This window comes from Rhopilema esculentum, chromosome 17 (genome assembly GCF_057945365.1).
Source record: "Rhopilema esculentum isolate cy_ngs chromosome 17, ASM5794536v1, whole genome shotgun sequence".
Lineage (NCBI taxonomy): Eukaryota > Metazoa > Cnidaria > Scyphozoa > Rhizostomeae > Rhizostomatidae > Rhopilema > Rhopilema esculentum.
In genome coordinates this window covers 5,428,717-5,452,270 of record NC_142831.1, presented here as the reverse complement: position 1 = coordinate 5,452,270, position 23,554 = coordinate 5,428,717, and the positions used below count along the sequence as shown (strand labels likewise).

General features: G+C 35.6%; 1 protein-coding gene across 2 annotated transcripts; it reads right to left on the bottom strand.

The window, feature by feature from the left end:
• Positions 1-471: 471 nt before the first annotated feature.
• LOC135685253 (F-actin-monooxygenase MICAL3) lies at positions 472-23,395 on the bottom strand. 2 transcript variants are annotated; one of them, XM_065201165.2, is made up of 21 exons: positions 22,106-23,395; positions 20,626-20,727; positions 19,234-19,592; positions 18,366-18,623; positions 17,549-17,751; positions 17,022-17,161; positions 16,395-16,551; positions 15,396-15,444; positions 14,800-14,941; positions 13,867-13,938; positions 12,508-12,629; positions 11,806-11,865; positions 11,234-11,632; positions 9,002-9,254; positions 6,818-8,017; positions 6,053-6,189; positions 4,570-4,783; positions 3,705-3,875; positions 2,724-2,832; positions 1,776-1,822; positions 472-1,524 (listed from the first exon to the last, which is right to left on the bottom strand). In XM_065201165.2, the coding sequence occupies exons 1-21, from the start codon at positions 22,614-22,616 to the stop codon at positions 1,493-1,495; spliced, it is 4,737 nt and encodes a 1,578-aa protein (XP_065057237.2). In that variant the 5' UTR covers positions 22,617-23,395; the 3' UTR covers positions 472-1,492. The 2 variants fall into 2 exon arrangements, with proteins under 2 accessions (XP_065057237.2, XP_065057395.2); XM_065201323.2 differs by lacking the exon at positions 13,867-13,938 and having other exon boundaries at positions 22,106-23,394.
• Positions 23,396-23,554: the final 159 nt, after the last annotated feature.

Genomic DNA, 23,554 nt, shown 5'->3' with positions numbered 1-23,554 from the left:
AGACGAAGTACTTTTATAAGTTTAAAAATATTTGCTTCATTAAAGGCAATCTTGAAATTTTGTACTACCGGAAAAATTCTGTGTTGATAATCATTGGAAACTTAACAACGAACACATTTCTTAAAAAAACTTCTTGAAAAAGCGTTTGGCTCGGATTCTGAAGAAAACAAGTGCTTTCATCTAGCTCGATGTGAAAAGTGCTTAAAATTTATTTTTTGGCGGTACAGAACTTGAAGATGGCTTTGAAAAAAGCAAAAATTTTACAACATTTTTATTTACAGAATTTATTTATTTTGATTTGATGTTTGAAAAAATATAAAACAGTTCCTCTCTTTTTGCCTAAACAGGATGGCAGGTGAGAGTCGTGGCTAGAATCTATGTGATCCGATGATTACGTAGTTGATATAGATGAAAAGATGGCAAGACAAGACCCAACTATAGAGAGACAACAAAGAGAATAAAAAGCACAACTTAACTTTAAAAGGAATAGTCAAATAACATCGAAAAAATTAATTAAAATATAATCACTACTCCAATGCTTTTTAACGATTGAAAATTATCCCAATCGAAACGTAAGTATTCGCTTTCCAGACAAACCCTGAACAAACATACTTATTTTTCTAAAATTTATGTTTAGTTACATTGTCAGAAAATGCAATACAAAACCTTCGTTTTAAATTAGTCTACTTTGTCAGACAAAGAAAATTCTATTTGATTCTTGGGAACATTCTTAATCGCCATTAATCCCTCTAATAAATAACAAAAAGTTATTCCAAAGCACAAAATAACACTCTAATTGTAAATATATTACTTTACAAAAATCTCCTTTATTAATTACATTTGTTTGTAAATAGCAGCTAATATAAAATCGCAAGCCCAAAACAAAAACATGGTAAAAATTCAATATTTTGAGGCTTTGAACAAAAACATTTACTTAAAATAATGGATCGTTGACTGCGAAGCAGGTAGGCCTGGTGAGATTATAACCCACAAACTTTAGGGCCACTTAAAAAATTACTTTATTTTCACACAGGCAGATTTTTGAAAATTACTCAAAATTTAGCAATATCTGCAACTCCTGGACGTCGAATTGAAATTGAAACTTGGCAAAAAACACATCGGGAGTTTTGCGAAGCAAAAAGCTGAATCACTATCAGAGCCAAATCAAAACATAAAGTGATAAATTGCGATTGATCTTTATAACGGAAGCAATATCTAATTATAAGTGCAATATGGTGTCAGCTGCAGGTGTGATTGCTTTTTCTACGTTATTTCAAAGCTTCAAAATATAAGAAAAAACTGAGAAATCAAATCGAGAAAAATAACAGCCTAAACTAGTTCTTTTCGAGGCATAACAGTCCCTGAAATTCATAAATCAAGCTTATTCAGGGTATGTAACTTCTGTAAGCACAGTTTGTACTATTACAAGAGAAATTGGAGTTCTTCCAGAATCGATGCAAGTACATTACATTGCCCACAAGACATCACAGAATCATATCAGTCGATCCATGCCCAGCTCCTCAGCTGCGAGAAAAGATATCAATTTCAGTTTGAGTCCTTAAGGGGTAATTTGACAACAAATCTACAGTATAGAAAAAGGATACTTTGGCATAAAAACGTTGCCATGACTAGCAATATGTGAGCTATCATCGTCAGGCCTATCTGAAAAATACTTAAAGGGTTTAAGAGGGCAACCAAAAGTAATTATAAATAATTGAAGCACCACGACACCCAGGATTTATAATTATAGGTACTAAAATTTTATTCTAAAATACCTTTGCATGCTAATAGGTCGTGGAAATTCTTGTCTTCTTCCAGTTCCCTAAAATACAAAGAATACATAGAAACTAAGTGTTCAATTCATTTCTGATTTACGTGTAGGCCAGAAATCAGTGGCAGATTTAGAAAATGGTACAACAGACGTGCACCCCCCTCCCCCCCCCTATTGTTGCCTACTGCAATCTTTAACAACAACTTCTCTTAAAAAAGAAATGTTATGACGTAAAAAACCATTTCTTCTAAAAAACTTCCTTGCATATATTACAGTATCCTTTTAACTGGCATCACCTTTCGCCCTGGCCAAAGAATCTTGCGTGCTAGACGCAAGCTACTTTTCAAAACACGACATGTAGTCACACAAATTACAAAAGAATATTTGCAGTTACAAAAGAATCTTTTCGCCATCATTCACATGTTTTTGATTTACAAATATGAATTACTTATGACAGGAAGATTATGTCTTGTTCTGTTTACATTTTATTCGATATCATTAACCTTTTTGCTTGATTTAAATCATAACCCAATGAACAAGAGATAACAACTTTTTAAGAATATGACATCAAAAGATATAGGGTACGTGCTAAAGTCAAAAGACATTTTACAAAACTGGGGCACTCAAGCAAGGGGTTTCTCAAACAAGAGGGGTGCTTGTTTTAATCAATAAGCCAAGAGGGTACTTAGTAGAAAGAGTACTCTTCTGTGCAGGGTTATTCGAATGCTCGTTTTACTTAATGAGTCAAAGGGGAGGGGTACTCAGTGAAGAGTGTACTCTTTTGTGGAGGCTTGTTGAATCGAGTAAGTACAACACATCGTCGCTGTCTTATTTGATACAAAAACAGCACAAACCAATGCAATTACTTTTTTCTGACAATTGGTTACAAGAGATCTTGAAACTCCCAGGATCATGCTAAAACCAAGGTTTTAAGATTAAAAATAAAATTCACCTTAGTCTATCTTCTTCCAGCATTTCCACGAGATTATTTCTCTCCTCCACAGTATCTACAAGCTCCTTTGTAAGGACTTGAATCCACTCTTGGTCATCTGGATTAGGATCTAGAAAATGAGTTGTGTTTAATAATAAAACATGTTCGTAATATATATGTTCATTAATGAAAAAAATAATACTGATAGGTTATCAAAACTGCGTATTACGTAATCACAGTACTCTGATTAAAGGGCCGTCTTGGCCTATTTGCTTGCAAAATCCTCATTCTTTTACTTGTAGTTGAATTTTGCAGATGGTATAAGCTATTGCCGTCTCTGACTTCACGTTTATTAGTGATTTATAATTTCAAAAAACATTTAGAGCACTCTGAGACCACCTTAAGTCAAAATGGAAATTTTGAGCCACATCTTTCATCTAAAAGAAACATTGCTTGACAAATTCCTTGACATACTCTTACCGTAAATCCTCGAATTAGTCCCCCTGGGGGCCTATTTAGTTTTGATATTTTTGGATGGGGGCTTATTCGAGGAAAGCTTATACAATGGGGGAGGCCTATAAAATTATTGTAGACATTAAGAAGACATTATTTAAAGACCTCGTTTATTTTGATAGGAATTTCTTTATGAGCATTTAATTGATTACTACCAAAAGTTAGCCTGCGTCACAGACCATCACCGACGCAGGCTACCAAAAGTATGAATTTGTTGTGGTAATTCAATAGAACGCCATACGCAACCTCAGATGGCAAAAATCATCAAATTGAGGGGTCCAATTCGAGAATTTACGGTAGCAGTGGGGGCTTATTCGAGGGGGGGGGGCTTATTGACAATTTGTAGTTCTAGGGTGGGGGCTTATTCGAGGGGGGTGTCTTCGAGGGGGGGGGGGGCAATTTGAGGATTTACGGTACTTATTGCAAATATATCTAAGATTTTTTCAAATCATTAAACAATACAAAAAACAGAATAGAGATATAACATACGATCTGAGGTAAGAAGTTCTCTGATGTCACTTTCAAGTCTAGCCTGTCTGTCTTCTAGCTGGATACTGTTTGCTTGAATCACCAACTCTGATTCAAATCTCAGCAAAACATTCTTGTCATTAACAATCTGAAACCAGTCTAGCATCAGTGTTTTTTCTTCTTCCGGTTTAACTGGGGGTCAGAAAAGATTTTGGCATTATCAAACAGGCTTTCTCAACTTGCAAATTCACCATAACACTACAAAAATTGGGTTCATATTTTTCTGATTGGCCTTTTTAGATCCACAACTGGGTATATACATTTCCTAACTTGATATTTTTATTCGTTACTCTGATGTTTATACCATAAAAAGCGTCAGACAAAAAGCTATAGTATGTCTTTAAATGTTTGCATTTTAAAAGCCTTTTCTAAACGTTGTACCATAAAAATCTTTCAAAAAATAAAGTATTCAAATAGGGTGTTCTGTCCAGACCATTTCCTAGCCGTAAACCATTCTACCGTAACATTTGCCATATATAATTAGTATGACAAAAAGGAATATGTTCCACATGAATAAGGTATAGATTAGGTAGAAGCAGTACAGTGATAGTGGTACGTCTGACATTGCCATATTTTAAATTCCAATCCAGACGGCTTTTGGGTCAACGCAGGGGTGTCAAAACCTAGTTAGGCCACTTGCCTAAAAACAAAGCTAGCTGTAAACAAAGGGGGTAAATTTGGCAAGATAAGTATTCGTAAGGTATCAACACGTAGCACAATATTTCAAAACGCTACTCCTAGAAACAAACCAAATTTAAAAAAGAGTCATATAGATAGCAATCGCAAAAGTTGAAAAATTTAGAAATAAGGGCCAAGGCAGACTTACGGTAAGGTCTTCGTAATTTTCTTTCGAGAGTTTTAGCTCTTTCGTCGAGTTCAACTTGCTTAACCTCGACTTCGTTTAATTTTCTCTGAATTGATTGCGCCTCCCACAATCGCTTTAACCTTCGTTCATTTGCGGCTTGCTGTATTTTCTTCATTTCTTTCCTCTTTTGCTTTCGTTCCTCCTCTTTTTGCTCTTCCGGCGTTTTTTGCACGGCCTAAAAAATTGATAGGAGAATAAGCATGGATTCTGCTGCGTATATTTCTAAGACATAAGCTGTGAAGGCGGAAAAAGTATCAAGTGGCGCGCAAAAGCAGCAAAATACCAAAGAAAAAATAATCCGATTCCGTGTCGTCATCACTGAAGAAGCGCCGCATGCCAAAGCATAATTGAAATATTTCATGAAATTCCTGCCAAACTGTGGTACTTTTGCTATAGCATATCATATAAGTGTTCTTGCAACCTCGTGGTAGACCTCAAACAAGATGGTGGACGGGAAACAATACTGGGACAAGACATGACCTCCACTTTTGATAGCAAAAAGGCATCTAGGCTAACAAAGAAGCAAGTGAAACTAGCGATTTTCGGAGAAGAAGGGTGAAAAGATCAAAAGTGGGATGTGAAATTACGTCAAGCAAGTCAAGTCATGTACCAGTTACTTCTATTTTCGTGCAACTTCAAAAAGATTGGGAAAATCGCTTTATTTTACAACATACACGTATGTTTGAATATTTAGGTAGATGAAACAGACAAAAAAGAGTTAGGTAGACAACACTGAGGAGCGGACTGGGAAAAACTTTGTCGCCATGTGGCCCCTGACAAGGTACCAGTAAAGGTTGCACAGAATTCATGACAATGAACAATGTTGAAATGGTGTGTATTTCGTCTATGGATTTAAAAATTCTGCTAAACGGGCTTCAATGGCTCCCAGCTTAATTACCTAATAGAGTATTCAGGGTGTGCTAAGTGCTAAAAAGGCATGAAAAATCAGCAAGAAGGGGTGGATAGACTGTGACTAGAACTTCATCAAAGAAGCTTGAAACTAAATGGTCTCCGAAATGCAATCACAAGCACAAAACACCTCTACTGAAGTATACCCACTGAATATTTCAATAAAGTTTCAAGATTGATAAACTTGCACCTGGTGTTTTCAAAATCTCACCATTCAAGAAGCAATTTTGGTACCTTAAAATCAGTATAAAATACTATAAAATGGATGCATTCTTTATACGTCCAAGTTTAGCTGTTTATAGCTGTCATTTCTCTAACTGTTACCTGATGATCACATTAAACGTAAAACTCGGAGCTGTCCAGTTCTAAGCACAAAAAGCGTGGCCAACTCTGCCTAAACGGCATTAAGCACTTTATAACAGACAGGTAAACAGTAATTTTAATTGCATCTATCGTAGACCACTTGTGTGACGAAGTACAAAAATTTTTTCTGATCCTTCCTTACATTGTCAAAACATAGAATCAGTTAACTCACCTTTGGTTTTGTTCCAAGAATGCTAGAAAAGAGTTTATCTTTCTTTGGTGTTTGTTTCTCGACGTCACTAGCCTCGCTATCATCTGTTGATAGCCTCTCTCGAGGACCGTCTATGACGTGGCATTCGTTGCTTCCAGCTACAAACAAAATGTTAAATAATTTGGCTTCATCTGGTAAGAATGTCTACTGTGTATTTTCAAGTTTTGATATTTAAGGCAGTCAAGGAGCTTGAGCTGCTACAAAAGCAGGATCAGTGTTATCAATCTCAATAGGAAGATTTTGATAGCCAATTTTAACGGAGGGTATGAAAAATCTTTTAAGCTGCCAACCACCGTGCTATTGACCAAACGAATGCCTTAGTTGGCACAATTTAGATAACTACATAATTTAAAGCATCGATGTTTGATGGAAAAATGATAGAGGGCATAGATTCTAAACTTGGGTGCACAACGTTTCTGAAAAATAGATTTATAATACCTACATCTTCCAGATAAGAAAGAGCAGGAATTACAAATTTCAGGTATGGGAAGTCCGAAAAATTCGTTTCCTCTCAAAATTGGACATCCTATGCTACAATGTCTTGATAAAGTTGGTCAATTCTTGATTTCATTCAGCCTATAAACTTTTACTGTCATAAATCATATATTCAGTAAACTTTCTTACATACGGTGGAGAAAATGCTCCCTTGCAAGAGCTCCTTTAAAGCAACGTTCAAACTACTCTAAACAAGCACAAACAAAAATAATCAGAGGAAGTTAGACTCACGATTGAAATCAACAACCACCCAGTCAGATTCATTGTCACTATTTGACTTTTTCTCCTTCTTTCCCTTTTTCTTCTCTTTTTTGGCCTCCTTCTTTTCCTTCATCTTACTCTTTTTCTTCTCCTTCTTTAACTCTTTCTTTTCCTTTTCAATTTCCTTTTTGCTTTTCACGACCTCCTTCTTCTTCTTATCTAAACTGACCCCTGGTATTTCAACATCCCTCTCGGTGTCTTGCGGTAATATCTCCAAATACACCGGCTCATCACCTTCATTAGCCATGTCCGCTCTACCTTTAGATTTTTCTTTATCAGCCACCGAAGCAGGGACTTCACTGGTCATTCCTTTATCCGAAACTTCTGCAATAGAGCTTACTAGCGACCTCTTTTCCTTCACATCTTCTCCCAAAGCATATGGAATATTGACAGGAGCCTTTTTCTCTTCGGGTGAAGACAACAAATCCTTTTCCTCTGGAATGACATCTTCCGCAGTCTTTTTTGGCTTTTTCTTCTTCAAAACAAACTTCTTCTTCTTTGGTTTGACCTTCCCGTCTTCAAGTTTGTCCTTACCAGTGGACTCTTCTACTTCATCTCCTATATCGATATTTACTGACACTGGCCTTAGCTTCATCCCTGCATCTTCCTTTTTGAAATCTTCATCCAATTCCAATCGCTTCTTCAACTTAGGGCTACTAGGCTGGCCTGGTACAATGACCTCATCAGACAACAGATCCCTTTCAATCGACTTTCGCAACTCCATGCTCGGTTGCAGTTTTCGCAAATGCTTACGTCGTTGATTACTTTCATCCTTGAGCTCCGCTCTCCTCCGCAGGTCTTCACCGAACTCATTATCCTCATTCAATAGCTTCTGCAAAGCCGGCGTCGACACTGCATGCTGTATTTTTGTGCTTGGTGGGTAGGCCTTGCTGGGAGATAAATTCTTCGATTGCATTCTTGTCAAGCTTGGGTGCCGAACAAGAGTCTTTGCCTCAAATTTATCATAAGGACTGGAAGAACGCTCTTTCAAATCATTTATGTCACTAACTCGTGTTTCCATAGCGGTGTGAGAGCGATCACGTGGAATTTCACCTGGCAAGGACCTTTCCTCTGGAGCAATGATTTCTGGGAAGGTCTTTTGAAGGGAAGATGGCTGTATAATTTGTGTAACGGGTCTTGCTCGTCTTGAACGACCAGGGCTGGCAACCGCTGAAAATCATAATAAATAATAAATAACAAAATGACATAAGAAATATATCAAGATTTAAAAGATTATAGATACGGGAAAAGTCAGGCTTTTCATGAGATTTACATATCAAATAAAGACACAATACAGGCCAAACATGAGTAAAGTCAAAACTGAAGATTAATAGATACAATATTAAATCGTTAGAAGAATCTTTAGATCGACTGAAACTACTTTCGATTGCCAGAAACTCCTTTACAACACCAGTGAATGGCTAGTCATTGCAGCAAATGGCTGGCTTTTGCTCTTTATATTTACGAAAAAATACTAGCCCTCTTGAATCCAAGCGAGGAGACATTGCTTGTAAAACATCTCCAAAACAGTTCTTAGTTATCTTAAAGCTTTGTTTAAAAAGAATTCCTTAAAGCTTGCTCAAGATTCACTAAACAACTGATAAGAGTTTTGATTCATTGATAAATTTATTGAAAAGGTTTAATTCATCTAGCAAAAACTTGTAAAAATTCTAAGAATAATACTGCCTTAGAAAGGTATATATTAAACATACATAAGGACACTGACATAAATTTGAGAAACAAATGCAGTAAAACGTGAGACTGTGGTGAGAAAATATTCTAAGGTGCTGTACAAAAAACTAAGCTTTATCCAGCAAAAGTGAATACCGTGCTTCATTAAAAGAACCAATTTGGAAAGCCCCAACACAGAATTGCGAAGCATATCTGGTAAGCAACGAATAAACTGCAATTGAACTGATAGGGTCAAATCTGCAAATCATATAGACACACTACACAAAAGGCAAACGCGATGCTTTTAGTTCAGCGTTCAGATTTTTAGTGTTCAATAAAACTTGTTTCTCTAAGCATGGGTTTCTAGCACTTTATTTAAAATCTACCGAAATCCCCTCGTTTCACATCTTGTACATAATCTTTAAAAAAACCATAAAATGTTCAGCAGCATGAATCTGATAAAAAAATCAAAAAAATATTGACCTTCCTTCTGCTCGTCTGTAACTGCCTTGGGTTTTTTGTACAAGATCCGATTGAAGTGCATTTTGCAATAGAAGCTTCCATTTTTGCCATCATCATCATCATCAGCATCAAAAGCATAGTTTCCAAGCAACAGGTTGCATTTGCACACGTTGCAGCGAAAGCATTGTCGATGGAAAAACAGACCCTCAGCAGACATTCTCTCCAAAACATAGACTCTTCGTTTACAGAAGAAGCACAGCTCACTTTCTGATAGCTATGAGAGAAAAAGCAAGTTAATTTGCGTGTAAATTAGTACCTGGAAAGATGTTTTTTTAGTAAAGATACAATACTAAATTGTGTGTCGAGAAAAAGACGTAGCATATTCGGAGTCGCGTGAAAGGTAAGAAAAAACTAGCTGGTCAAAACAAGACTAATTTTGATATATAGACTAAATTCGGTTAAAATTCTCGATTCCCCCTTGGCAAAATTATTGTTTTCTTGTGAGGACTCTTCAATCACGTGAGACACTAGGGAGCATTGATTGGTCAAGACATGACCAATCCAGTTCATCTTCTTTCTAAGTGGCTCTTTTAAGTACAAATTTGGAAAGATGATTAGATTCTTTGTCAAAACAAACGACTTTAGGCCTAACGTCTGAATTGAAGATTTTGGCTTTGGAGTAAAATTTCGTTTTTCTGTTTCTCTAAAAAGCAAAGCTTTTTTCTGTTCACGAAAAGCGTATTTTGCTTCTTTTTCAAACGTTTTAAATAGAACTACTTAGACAGGATTGCGACCGGAAGCAGCCACGTACCAAATTATTACTGAGTTCCAATTCATTGTTGACGCGAAGTTAAAATGGAAATTTGTGTTAGTTCTGTTCTGTTCCATTGTAAAGAGAAGCAAAAATTGCATCTAGATATCAAAAAATGAATCTCTTTATTACTCAACTTAACAGGGGATTTAGTCGCCCTTTGGCCCCTACATATGCTTTAATCCTATGAGTGTTGGACGGAGAAATGTAATTTAAAGCAAGCAATGCAATCACAAGCCCAGAAAGAGAAGGCAATCTCATCAACATGATAGGATGATCCAGAAAATCACCTCACGCCTTTTTCAGATTATAATTGGACTTACAGATATTGTACAAACATGACAATCACTCATATCCTACGCAGTGCCACAGAAGGACATTACTGTATCAATTAGACCTAAAGCCTACGTCCCCTGTGGTAGCAAATACAGACGCCTAAACCTCCTGCTATGCTAACAGAAAGTCGGACAAAAAATTATGGAATCTTATCGAAGAGTGACAGATCCGGTAAAACATTTTACAGACTAGATTTCTTTCTCTCGACACACCAAGGGTATTTTCAAGAACCCGGAAATTTACTAGACACCTCCCTATTTCAGGCCTATTTCCCGACAAACAATGCATTGCAACGCGGTTAAGATTGTCCGTGGATCTGATAGCAGGGCGAGAAGAGAGGATATTGGACACTCTGATGCGACCGCAAAATAGTATCCCATGAACCCTTATATCCGACAACACAACTGAAATATTCTTAACGGTCCCGACACATGCGACCAGTAGGAGTTTTCACACGCCAAAAGTGAGATTCATTTCCACACAGAGGAAAACGTTAAATATGTTCAGGCGCTGCTATAATTTCTATATCAGCTTTGAAAATGTTTCAAACTCTTTCTTTGAGAAAGTTTGATATTGAGGCAGCCGCAGAATTCAGGGGGGGGGGAGCTCCAGCAGATGCTGTGGTGAGGGCATTCGGATTAAAAGGCATCTTAGCTTAAGCTAGTAAGGTTTGGATACATAGGAGTATACAGATCATGAGTTATCGCTCGAAAATACTCTTGCAAATGAGAAAATGATATTGCAAAGGAAATTGAAGAGAAATTTGTCAAAAGGAATTGAGGATATGTCTTGACAAATTTTAGTAAAGTAAATGCAAATAGGGGTTCCGATCCAAAATCAAGTAAAAAGAAGGTTTCTTCACAAACAGATAATAGCAATTCCTCCTAGAAACTGAATAAATATTCAAACCAAGAAAGATGTTACAAGCGGCCCCTAGACTGCTTGGATAAGTGGAACAATTGCACCGCTTCCCTCTAGTGGGCATCACAAATCGTTAAGGAGCATGCCTTCTAGCCATCTTCCTGAGTTTAAGAATATCTATCGAGCTATAGCAGAAATTATCTTAAATTAAAAGCAGAATATTTGAAAAAATTCAAAAAACTCACAGTGGCTTCAGCCTCAGCAACGGCCTGCTTCGTTGGAACACCAAAAACACTTTCAGCAAGCATATTAATTTTGCTTGTTCTTTTCGACTGGTTTTGAATGACGTCAGTCTCACTCTCCCCTGTTTGCACGCCGGTTATTACAAACACTGATTCGCCAGAATCATTTCGAGGCCTAGACTCGTCTTGAATTGATGGGAGAGCAGCCTCGTTCTTTTGTTGATTAGCCATTGGCTGCAATATCTTCAAAGGCTTTTCGACTTCTTTCTGTTTCTGCAAATATGGTTGGTGTTCCGGTGAGGAATTCACATCACTTTCATCCTCTAAAAGTGCTTTTTTCTCGAGTAATTTTCCACCTTTCTGTCCATCAAACCTTTTAAGATTTTTGTTTCCAACAGCAGCCTGAATTCATAGGAAAACAAATGAGAGCTGGTGAAAAATATTAGTGGCAAATCATTGTGAGGAAGAAAGGTGTCTTGATAACGAGGAAAGATTTTCTGTTAGTGGTTCATCTTTATAAACAGCACAAGCAACAAAAACAATAAGGGCAATATCCGCAGAAGACAATCAAATACCTTATTTTCTTTGTTATCTGATCTTTCTTTTGTTTTTCTAGACTGCATGTTTCTAGTTTTCTGAAGGAAGAAAGAAACATGAAAATGCAAAAAGTATTATGTAAAACTTTATGTAAATATAAAATTCATAAATGAAATCCAATAACAAGATAAAAATAAGCAACGATGGTTATTGACAAAATCACTGTGAGGTGTCAATCAAGAAAAGGTTAGAGGTTCTAGGATTTGAGCTCGAATTGATAATCAAAAAGTTAGACGCCAGAATCAGAACGAAGATTAAAATATGATAAATCGCGATGATTTATCAATTTTTGTTGCATTGAAAACAATTTACGAAATATAATTGCAAGATGCTCGAGTTTTCGGCATTTGTTTGACAATGTACAATAAAATCAAACGGTTTGGAATAGACATTGTTACTTTCAAAATCTTATTTTGGTTGACTTAAGTAGAAATGGCCAATCTAATATGGTCGTTAGATTTTTAGTTACAGTAAGTAACAAATTATCTTGAAAAGCTGGTTGTAGCAGCCTCGCAATGAGCCAGGGAGGTTGTAGCAGCCTCGCAATGAGCCAAGCTCTAGCATACTCAAAACTGATCACATGTCATTAAATGTCAAAGAAAGATATGCAACGATCCTGCGAGGAGTGATCTCAAGTTGAACTGGCTCAAAGTCACTAGCGTAAATGGAAAACTGCAAACCTTTTTAGACTTTCTTGACAGTCTGGCGATAATTGTGTTTTTGTTCGCCTTCAAAGGAGATTTTCTCGGCGATTCAGGTCCCGGTGATGGTAGTTTTGACTTCGTGTTTGTTCCAACAACGGCTACAAAGACAACAAGATTCTTCATCTACAAGTAACTGTTTATATTGTGCTCGTTAGACCTAAATTCGAAAACCTCTAATTTACGTGCTTTAAGCATTTTATTTCGAATTTAACCATACGTTGGTGTGAGATTCATACAACCAATATTGAAAGTTTAGATAATCAAAATTGCTTGATAATAACTTGATGGTCAAATTTTTAGGTTTTAAAACCTTATAGATGAATACTACGTACTTTATATTTATAATGTATTGTAACTTGGTTTTTGGATAATATATTAAATATATTTGGATTAAAAATAGGTCCCTTTACGCAAAAAATTCCCAGATTTGAATAATTGTCAAGTAGATTAATCTTGAAGGTTACGCAGTTTTTAATGACAGTACAAAACATTTTTTTCCCAAATAATCTTCCGAAAACTTTTTATAAAGATCTCATGTTTACACTACCGTAATGAGGATGACAAGAATGCGTGGAACATTCTTATTGGCACTGGGCATGTTGGGGATGACCCTAACTTCAATCACTTTGTTGGTATGGACTTATCTGCAGATACTCTTAAAGGTATTGTGGTTTCATTCCAATTCAAAGAAATACTTGATATTTGACAAAGAGTTTACTATAACCAGCTTCTTTGCTGCAAGAAAAGTTGTAAAAATAAAAAATAATGGAACCATTTTTTTCAAGATTAGATGACGGGCTAAATGGAGTGGCTATAAAAAGTACACCTTAAAAAATATCCTTAAGCTTTTTGCCTGACATTTTTCAGTGTATATAACGTCTGAATAATGAGCGAAAAGGCTAAAAAACATATTCAACAAGTTATGGATCGACAAAGGCCAATCAAAAGCGCGAGACTGTAAAAGTTGCCCAATCAGTGCTGCTTGTCTGTTATTGGAAATATTACCAATGGAATCCAAGGGAGAAAAACTCCTACTGTCCACACAATAACTGATTGCAAAATGATCGTACACCTGCCAATTATCCGAAACTTTTTGCGATTATAGCTTTTGTATTTTTTGATACAATTTGGGTTCTCGAAAAAGATTTCGATCTCTAATCTAACGTTCTATACTCTAAAGAATATCAGATCGAAAGCTTGAGTATCTTTTAAACTATTTACTTTTTTCATAGGCATTTTTAAACATCGTACCATCATAAATATTTATAAATTATGGCCTTCATTATATTCTTATGAAGTTTATAACTTGAATTTTAATGTGGTTTAAATTAATACCAAAGGTGCGTAGTGTGTTCCAGAATAATACTCGAGGTTTTTTCGAAACTTCGCCATCAACTTCATCTGTTTCTTGAGAGAGCAAAATATTATAATGAGAATCAGAAGTAATGAATATTATTCTTTGGAAAGAAAAAGATATTATCAAAAACTAATTTAATAGTTTATAGTAAATGTAATAGCATTTGATTTAAATAAATGTAATTATTAATATAAGAATTATGACCTGATCACTTTAAATGCTTTATCAACGGAACAAGGTTAAGTACAAACCGGAGGCTAAGAGAGCAAAAATAAATATATGGCAAAAATCAACGTGCAAGAATAGCAAAAAACAACTTGAAGAATGGCAATTTCAATGTGCAAGAATGACAAAATCAATGTGCAAAAATGGCAAAAGCAAGAATGGCAAAAAACAATGTGCAAGAATGGCAAAAACAATGTGCAAAAATGGCAAAAGCAAGAATGGCAAAAAACAATGTGCAAGAATGGCAAAAACAATGTGGAAAAATGGCAAAAGCAAGAATGGCAAAAAACAATGTGCAAGAATGGCAAAAACAATGTGCAAAAATGGCAAAAGCAAGAATGGCAAAAAACAATGTGCAAGAATGGCAAAAACAATGTGGAAAAATGGCAAAAGCAAGAATGGCAAAAAACAATGTGCAAGAATGGCAAAAAACAATGTGCAAGAATGGCAAAAACAATGTGCAATAATGGCAAAAACCAACTTGCAAGAATGGCAAAATTAATGTGCAAAAGTGGCAAACATCTATGTGCTACAATGACCAAATCAATTTGCAAGAATGGCAAAAATCGATGTGGAAGAATTGCAAAAAAATGTGCAAGAATGAAAAACATCGACGTGCAAGAATGGCAATAATCAATTTGCTAGAATGGCAAAATTCAACCTGTAAGAATGGCAAAAATCCATACCTGGCAGTTCTCCCTTGAAAGCATCGTAAAACAAAGACAAGTAACTAATGACTGTCAATCTGTCTGGAACGGCACTGCTGGTGAAATCTTTACCAGAAGTTTTTGGAGGAATACCAAGATGTTCATCTGCTATATCAAATGCCTGAGAATCCATAATTATGATGTTAACATCTTCATTTATTATTATCCAATAGTGAGCAATTTTAAATGCCATTTGTAAGCATAAAATTGACAAGCATGGATAGAATCAAATATTTTTTTATACAACTGATTAATTCTAATGCGACAAAATAAATTTAAAATCTATAAAAAGCGTTAAATAACGTATTATTGCCATTGCTTGTCCCTTCGGTGGAAAAAATATTGGGACAAGTTTTAGGTGATGCTTTAAAGTTTTAAGAGAGTCATTCATTCAGATGTTGGGAATAACCCTTTCACGCATTTGATCCCGAATGCACGGACAAGGATGACAATAATACTGCACTCGTTAATTATTGAATACAGTATGATATGGGTAAAAATTTAAAATAGAAAAATAAAATAAATGTATTTAGAAAATAAGCAGACATCATTTAAGAACAACAAAACATTCTTACCAACTGGCAGTTCTTCTCAGCATCGTCGTCATCCAGTTCAAAGAAGTTCCTTTTTAAGATTAAAGAAATAAGGGCTCATTGAAAAACTCAAGAGCTTAGCAATTAGTGGAGCAGATAAAAACGTGGTACGGTGCTCAGAATATAGTATTTGGTCTTTACAAACATCTTTCTATTAGGTGCTTCTATTCTACAGGAGCACAGTGGCTGGGGCATGGAGGAGGGAAGGGGCGGGCTTACAGTTCTACAGTTTTCAGAAAATTTCACTTCTTGTAGCACTACAATATTAAAAAAATTGCCGAAATTCTGCCTCTTGTTTTTAATTTACGGCTTTCTGGCTTATTGGGGGAGAATATGTGATCACAAAACAAGATACTAACATACTTGAGAATGCAATAGTGCTTTATGATAAAAGAAGCAAAAAAAGTTACAAACAGTTATTTCTTAGAAGAGGATAATTGAGAGGCATGCTATAAAAAGCTACTTTCAGGACCCTAATGACAACAGTACATATTGTACTGATAGGTTATCCTGTTAAAATATTCGATTTATTATTATTATTATTATTATTATTATTAGGGAAGAGACAATAACGGAAAAAGACAATAACAGGAAGATATTTTTCCTTGAAGGTGGTTTTGTAAAACTATTGTTTAAGCATCCAATTATTATCGCACAGGTCAGGAATAAACAACAAGTCTCAACTTGCACTTGAGTTAATAAATAGCGCAAATATTCGCAAAGACATCTGCGAACTATTCTATAGAATAGAGTATATAAAGATTGTTGGTGTATAAAGACCATATTGACAAGGGAAAATGCTTGAACCGTGGGAAATTCTAAAAGAGTTCCCTAAATGGAAATACAAAACAGAATATCGTTGAGAAAATTCAAAACAATGAGAGCATTTCAAAATCACAAACACATACAGGTACTCCTTCCACCAATATTACAAACAAACAGGTGCCTAAAAATAACAACAAAATGAAGTAGCTTGCTTACAAAAGGTCGGGTCGATATCGATTAATGATGGCACAAAATCCTAAACCGCTTTTCCACGAAATAGCCAAGTCAACTATTTTCACTCCAGGGTAAGCCTTGGTCTGTTCCTGGCACCAACGTAGTAAACTAAATGCATCTATGTTGCTTTCTCTCTCAGCTAGAATAATAAACAATAAAATGACGTCAGTAATATTTCACAGGAAACAGAGAAAAGGTTAAAATGTAGTTTTCTAGCGAAAAGCGTTATCAACCAAACAAAACTATTTCAAATGCACAAAATAGCACGAATGGGTTGATAAGTGATAAAACTCGATCAAATTCCTTCAAAATATGTTGAACTTCAATATTCATCCTTCAATGACAGCTACGTCTGCAATGCATGTACAGTTCTGTCTATAAAGCAACTAAGCACCATTTTGACAGAAAATAATTTTTATTTCCTGTATGATAAACGCTTTTTATCGCAAAATTTGAGGCAATCCAGGGGGAACACTGTCTAAGACCTTGGAAAATGACCGTTTTATTGAGACAGAGTGACCCTTCCTTTCTGTCTCTGGATCCAAATGCTTCAGTAAAATATAATTAATTAAAGAATAAAGTATGACAAATAAAAGTGAAGAAACTCGCCTTGTTTTTTAGGAGAAATAGGCAAGGCTGATTGCTTTGACATAGTTTCATAGTCGATTGTTCTGAAGGGGATGTTTGACTTGTCATACAAATGTCTCACAGCTTCCTTCTTTATTGATCTTGCATTCAAATTTGGATACCTGAAGGAAAGGAATATTCCTTTAAATATGCCATTTTAGTTGAAATATGTACTGTATCGCTTTTTTGTTCTAATATTAATAAAAAATCATCACTTTAACCAATCTAATCAATATCAATTAACCAATCAATCCTGACTTCGCAACATTCGCAAAAACTATATAAATGATGTTTATGGAAAGAAAATCTAGGTTTTTCTATACCACTTCAAACAAGAGTGTTCCATTTTAGTATATTTAATTTTGGTATTTATTATAAACAAGATATGAATTAAGACAAATTGAATTTGATTTTTTCAAAGCCATTTTCAAATTTTGTACCACCAAAAGATTGTTTACAGATTGAATAATCAAAGATAATATAAAGTGTAGTTAAAAGAACCAGGAAACCTTGTTGAAGGATCAATTGAGTATTTCTGGTGGTCTGTAAGCATATTTCCAGGTTTTGTTTGAGCCAATAATCTCAGAATACTTTCTCTCTCCTGGATAATATCCAAGGGCTCCTTGCCTAGGCCAAGACTTCTAACAGCCCATGCTGCATCAAAAGCACTCAGGAAGCCTCTAGCACAGCCTGATCCAGTTGGCCAAAATGGCTGCAAATAGAACAATCTTAATCAATACTTAAAAAATACAGCATTACTTTGTCATAAGGCCATGTCAATATAAACGCCGGTTTCAATATCACCAGTAGATCATTTCTGCTGTAAAGAACACCTATCCCAACATTCCTCTAATGGTTCTCTCTATCCTCTTTCTCTCTATTCTGACTCCAAAAAATTCCTGCATGCTTAAAACCTAACTCATATTGAAATGAAAGCAGGGCCAGAAGCCAATTTTAACATTTGACAGATGCATGCAGGAACTCTACTACATGCCAAAATCTAGAATTTCATTTTCTGAATTTAAAATGTTCTGCTAGGGAGAAACTTCTGCTTGGTGCATGCATAAGATCTCATTATGTCTGGAGTATTATTGCAGACTGGGTCTAGAACTCGGACAATAACTTGTAGCCTTTAAAAACATCCTTATCCTTCCATCAAATTCTCTAACAGGGGGGCACAGTGCCTGGGAATGGGGAGGGGCTTGCAGTCCCTTTAAAACATCACAGTGAATCAAAAACTTTGCTACCGGCTTAAAAATTCTAGCTTTCTGACTACTAAGAGGAGAATGCAGCTTTCGTGGAGTGGGAGAAAAGGCTCTCACAAACCTCAATCAAGGTATCACCAACAACTCCCATCAAAATTCTTTTTCCTTTTCTCTCTATAATTCTAGAAGCGTTTTCTGCAGCATGCATAGAAGTAAAATCAAACATAGCAACATCTTCTTTTCCGTAATGATTCATTGCAAACTCATGGTGAGGTAGTTTATAGTTTGTTGAAAAATCAACAGCCTGTGTTGCATATTTCAGCAGTGATGGTTGATGGACATTTTGTGGTGCAAGGAGTTGATATGCATCAGAATTGTCCTAAAAATGAAACAGATCTGAAGTATCAGTATGAGCTAGGAGAGCGGTGTGCCACAAGATGTCCCTAAAAGTTGCAAATACAGTAAAGAAGTTATCCCACAAAATAACAGATTGGTCAACTCTCCTTGTTTTTCTGGGGGATTCCAATACTTGTGTGTTTCCTCAGGGTCTCCTGGCTTTTTAAATGTTCTCGTTGCTTCTTCATTTTCTTCTAGCAGATGCATTCTTATAATAAAAATTACTTCAATGACCTTCTTCATGAAAAATTAGTGTTCACAAATTACAAAAACACTAAAAATCATTATGAAGAGGTTTCTCATTTTCAGAAATTGTTTGTTCAGCATATTGTTTCACTGATTTTCGGAAACAACTCAACAAATTCTTTACTTTTTGGCAAGTTTAGTGAGACAGGTTACAAAATTACTAATTGATTACAAAATTGATACTTGCTTGAGCTAAATCTGTCTCAAAATCTAACAATTACATAAGTCAACATAATTTATTGATGAAATGGAAAAATGGTTTCCTCTTCTCACCATCTGAATCTACACAAATTAGTGAAGATGCAATCTAGCCTGTCAGATGCTAAATGTGTCATACAAGTGCATACCTCTTTAATGACTCCTTTATCTAGTAAACTTCTCTTCTTTGCAGTCATTACAAAATAATGTGTATCATCTTTGTAATATACAATATTTTCCAGATCTATCCCTGTTTTATCTTTCAGTTCTTGAAAAAATTGTTGATTATAAATAAATGCAACACCACTGATTTCTTCGATAGCAGCCTCCACCTGGGTGTTCTTGTTGACAAAGTTCACTGTAATTCCAATTGCTAACTTTCCTCTGAACTCCTTTCTTTTAAATCCTTTCAATAAATTTCTCCTTCCATCAGCCCCTACAATAGCATCTATATCCGTATTTGCAATGTCAGCATGACTTGGTGATGTTTTTACCCTCCATCCATGGCCTGGAGATAAAAAAGGTATCATTTGGAAATTTGAATAAAAATAACACAGGTTTTTTGCACGCTTGAAGCAATATATTTTTTATCAAATGGTGTGATTCGTAACTTCCTGTTTAAATCACACAGAAAAGCAGTAATATCTCAATATTGGATTTTTAAGCTTTGTGGCACCAAAGAATGATACAAGTGTTACAGACACCCATAAAACATCTAAAAATAAGTTCCTGTTTGCAATGGTCACAGAGGTGATGCCAGTTCAAAGTGGTTCTTTCATCACAAGCGACCAGCACAAAAAGTTTCCACTTGTTTACCAGGCATATCGAAAAATGCGCTTCCCTGCATGATGAATGCTGTACTTTGAAAAAAAATCCCAGAGCAAGAAGAAAATGCTTCTGTTAAAAAACAAACCTAAATGCAATTGGATGAGATGCTACTTTTTGGGAAGCAGGTGCGTGACAAATTGCAGTCACACCTCAAACTGAGAGGCCTGATGACAGTATATGAAATTGCCTGATGCCAATTTCATGAATTTATTATAGTATATCAAACAGAGTTCTTTGCAGGTTCACCAAAGAGTACTTTCATTCTACAAATACTGATGTCATCACAAACACCTGAAATTTTCCTCAAATTTCTAAACCTCAGTGGTGCGAGGATGGTTAAGTCACAGGCAACAGATCCAAGGGTCTGGTGTTTGAGTCTCTGGCATGACCAGACTTTCACCTAGAGTGAGGGGAGTCACCAGCTCCCTGCAATTCCAGGTGTAGGAAGCACAAGGCATGGTCACATCAAGAAGAAGGACCAGGGCACTGCTCAATAAACATAGCTTCTTAGTGTTCTTCAAACTACCTCCAGATGGTAGGTAAATAACAAATAACAACAAACGACAAATAACAAATGCAAAATGCATCTGCAGCTGCTGAAAGAGTAAGGGTTTATTTATTTTGAATTTTTTAACAGCCTTGTCATTTTTCCAATACTCAATATTTCAAAACAACCAAAAAATTGCTTATAAGTAAACAAATTCACAGGATACCTTCAGTTGGTTCAAGTAACTCATCAAATGATGTTTGTGCATAAACCTGTACACCAAGAATCAGGCAGACTTTCAACAGGATACATTGGAGTTTGCGTATACCTGAAAAAATAGTCAAAAAGAAAGCTTATTCTTGTGATCAACATAAACCCCTTTTAGGATAAGAAACTTTTGTAGAAACCGGGTACTATTATTAAATTTATTTTAACTTCAGTTTTATCCTTATATGATTTAGGATAGGCCAGACATAAGCAACTTCTTTTTTCAACTCCCTGTGCCTTTTTTCATTGCCTCTTTAATTATTCTAACCCTATTTTTATTCTTATCAATTTTCCCCTTGTAAGTTTGGCTCTTATATGATCCCTTTCCTTCTTTTTTCATATATTTTTAGTCAAAAGTTTCAACTTTCAACTAAGAAATCAAAAGATCATCAATGCAATTAGACATTCTGTTTATATTAGGTATCTAGCAATAAGCTGTAAAAGTCTAATTTGAGATGTCACAATGAAGTTTCTATCCAAATCTTTTAAAAGAACAAAATATTGTAAAAAAGGATACGGGTACTTGCAGAACAATCATTTTATCAATATCTCTTGCTTTTGACCAAAATTTGTTCAACAGGGTCTATTAAACTTGCATTGAAAGGAGCAAATACTGATGATTCCATTATTAAATTTGCAGGTACTAGTTGTAATATGTAAACAACGGTATGATGATGAGTTTATGATAAGCTAGATGCCGATGCCAAGCCTAGTCTGAGTTCATGATAAGCTGTAGATGCTGATGCCAAGCCTAGTCTATGAATTACTATGTTTTGGCATGTGGAAGACCTAAAAGGCTCTTGAACAACTAGTATGCTTTCAGTAGCATGCCACAAAAAGGGAATGGATTGCATTTTGTATTTCTCTTGGTGACCATATTAGGCCAGTTTTGAAAATTTAGCAGCATAGCATGCTGTATGGGCAAGAGCCTTTACTACAGTAAATTCTTTCATGTTTGAATAGGTAGTTCCAGTAAAAAATCTTACTGGAAAGAAGGAAGTGTCTAAACTTACAATTATCTACCAATACCTTTAATTTCAAATGCAGGTATTGATTCTGTTTTATAGACTATATGGAAATGCCCTATTTTGTCTTAGTACCGACTTTGGTTCCAAAACTAAGTTATTACCTGGTTGCAAATAGGACTGGTGTCTTGGGAAGGAGGTGTGAGGCGTGACACTCTATTTTTCAAATTTTTGTTGCAGAAACAAGGTTTCATTTGCTATACAGGGGTGCTTAGTTGGCAAATTTTAAATCTATTTGGCCAAATGGCTCACCTCTTTTGTTGGCAGATGAGACCTGAAAACCTCCCTGAGCATAACATCTAGCAACAGCCGTGGTTGCAACATACCTGGTATATAAGTAGTCTTAAATTTGTTATTCAAGGTATTTCTTAAGTGATAAAATCAATTAAATGGTAAAATGTAAAATATCCTTACTGATGTGATCCAATGAGCCAGCACAAAATTTTCCATAAAATATCTTTGCGCCAAGACTTTTAAGATCCACAATAAGGAATGGCCATAAATGAAGTACATTGTTTCTTGAAAAGCTGTCCCTTTTTTCAATAACAATAACCTCAGATCCTAGCAGAGCAAGTTCAATAGCTGTTCGCAAACCACAAGGTCCAGCACCAATTACTACAGTCTTCAGTCTAGCACATGGCTTATTTTTATAATCAGAATGTTTGGCCCTTTTCTCAATTTTGTTCCATAAATTTTTGGCCTTCCAAAATGTGAGTCTGGCAGCTAAACTTTGAAACACTGTTTTATAGTTTCTAGGATTGATATCTAATGACTGACATAGATGATGGAAAGTCTGAACAGTTTCCAACAAATCTGCACTTTGTGTTACAAACTCTGAAAATATTTGTTCACTAGTCAGCTCTTCTTTAATGAGAATTTCGTCATCGTCACCAGTTGGACTAAACGAATTTCTTCCGGATTCCATTTTTAACCCGAAGCAGTATTTCAATATCGCAAAATTTCAGCGCTATATTGGCCTAATTCAAAGGCAAATTGCTCTTTCAAACATTGATAATTGATGTTAATATTTCTTTGTATTCATTTAAACTTTCTTATCATGTGATACTGTTTCCCATTCAAATATCTTGGAGTTTTCTCTGCTAGAAAAAAATAAATAAACACATTCGCTCCAATTATCTCCATCAATTTGAGGCCAAGATGCACCACTCTCAGCAAAACAAAAAGCCAGTTCCCTACAGTACTAAATTGCATTAAAAATAACACGCAGTCTATTGAACAGGAAAACTTTTCTTTACCCACCCAGTTACAACATTAAGATTTACCAATCATATTTCAAGATCTCGGCTAGCCGGAACTGATGTGATCTGTCAATTGTTACATACTCAGTTCGAAAGGTGCAGTGGCCTGACCGACATCCAAAAAAGATTATTTCGCTCAAAAGTGCTTTTTTGAAGAACTGAGATCATTGACTCCAAATCCAACTCGAGAAAGGATAATTTCTGTCGTGCACAGTTGGGCCTATGAACACAATAAAAAACGCTGATCCAAAAATGAACTGCAAAGTAAGCAACAGACTGTGATTACTCCAGATTTAGAGCATTCTGCTTCGATGACGCAATTATTAAAAAGTACTATTACAACACCATACAGTGTTAAATCGGTCTCTAGAAATAGGGAACTCCATTTTTGCTCTCTTGTCAGTCATCTTTATTCAACGAAAGTATTTGTTAGTTTTCAAACAACAACAGCAACTTGAACAGCTTTTGCTGCTCATTCTCACAGTGCACACTTGGAAGGAAATTTCCCTTTTTTAGAGGAACATTAGTCTTTGGAAGAGGAAATGAGAAGGAAATGAAAAGTGAACAAAACCCTCATTTTACATCATCGTAGGGTCCCTCAGAA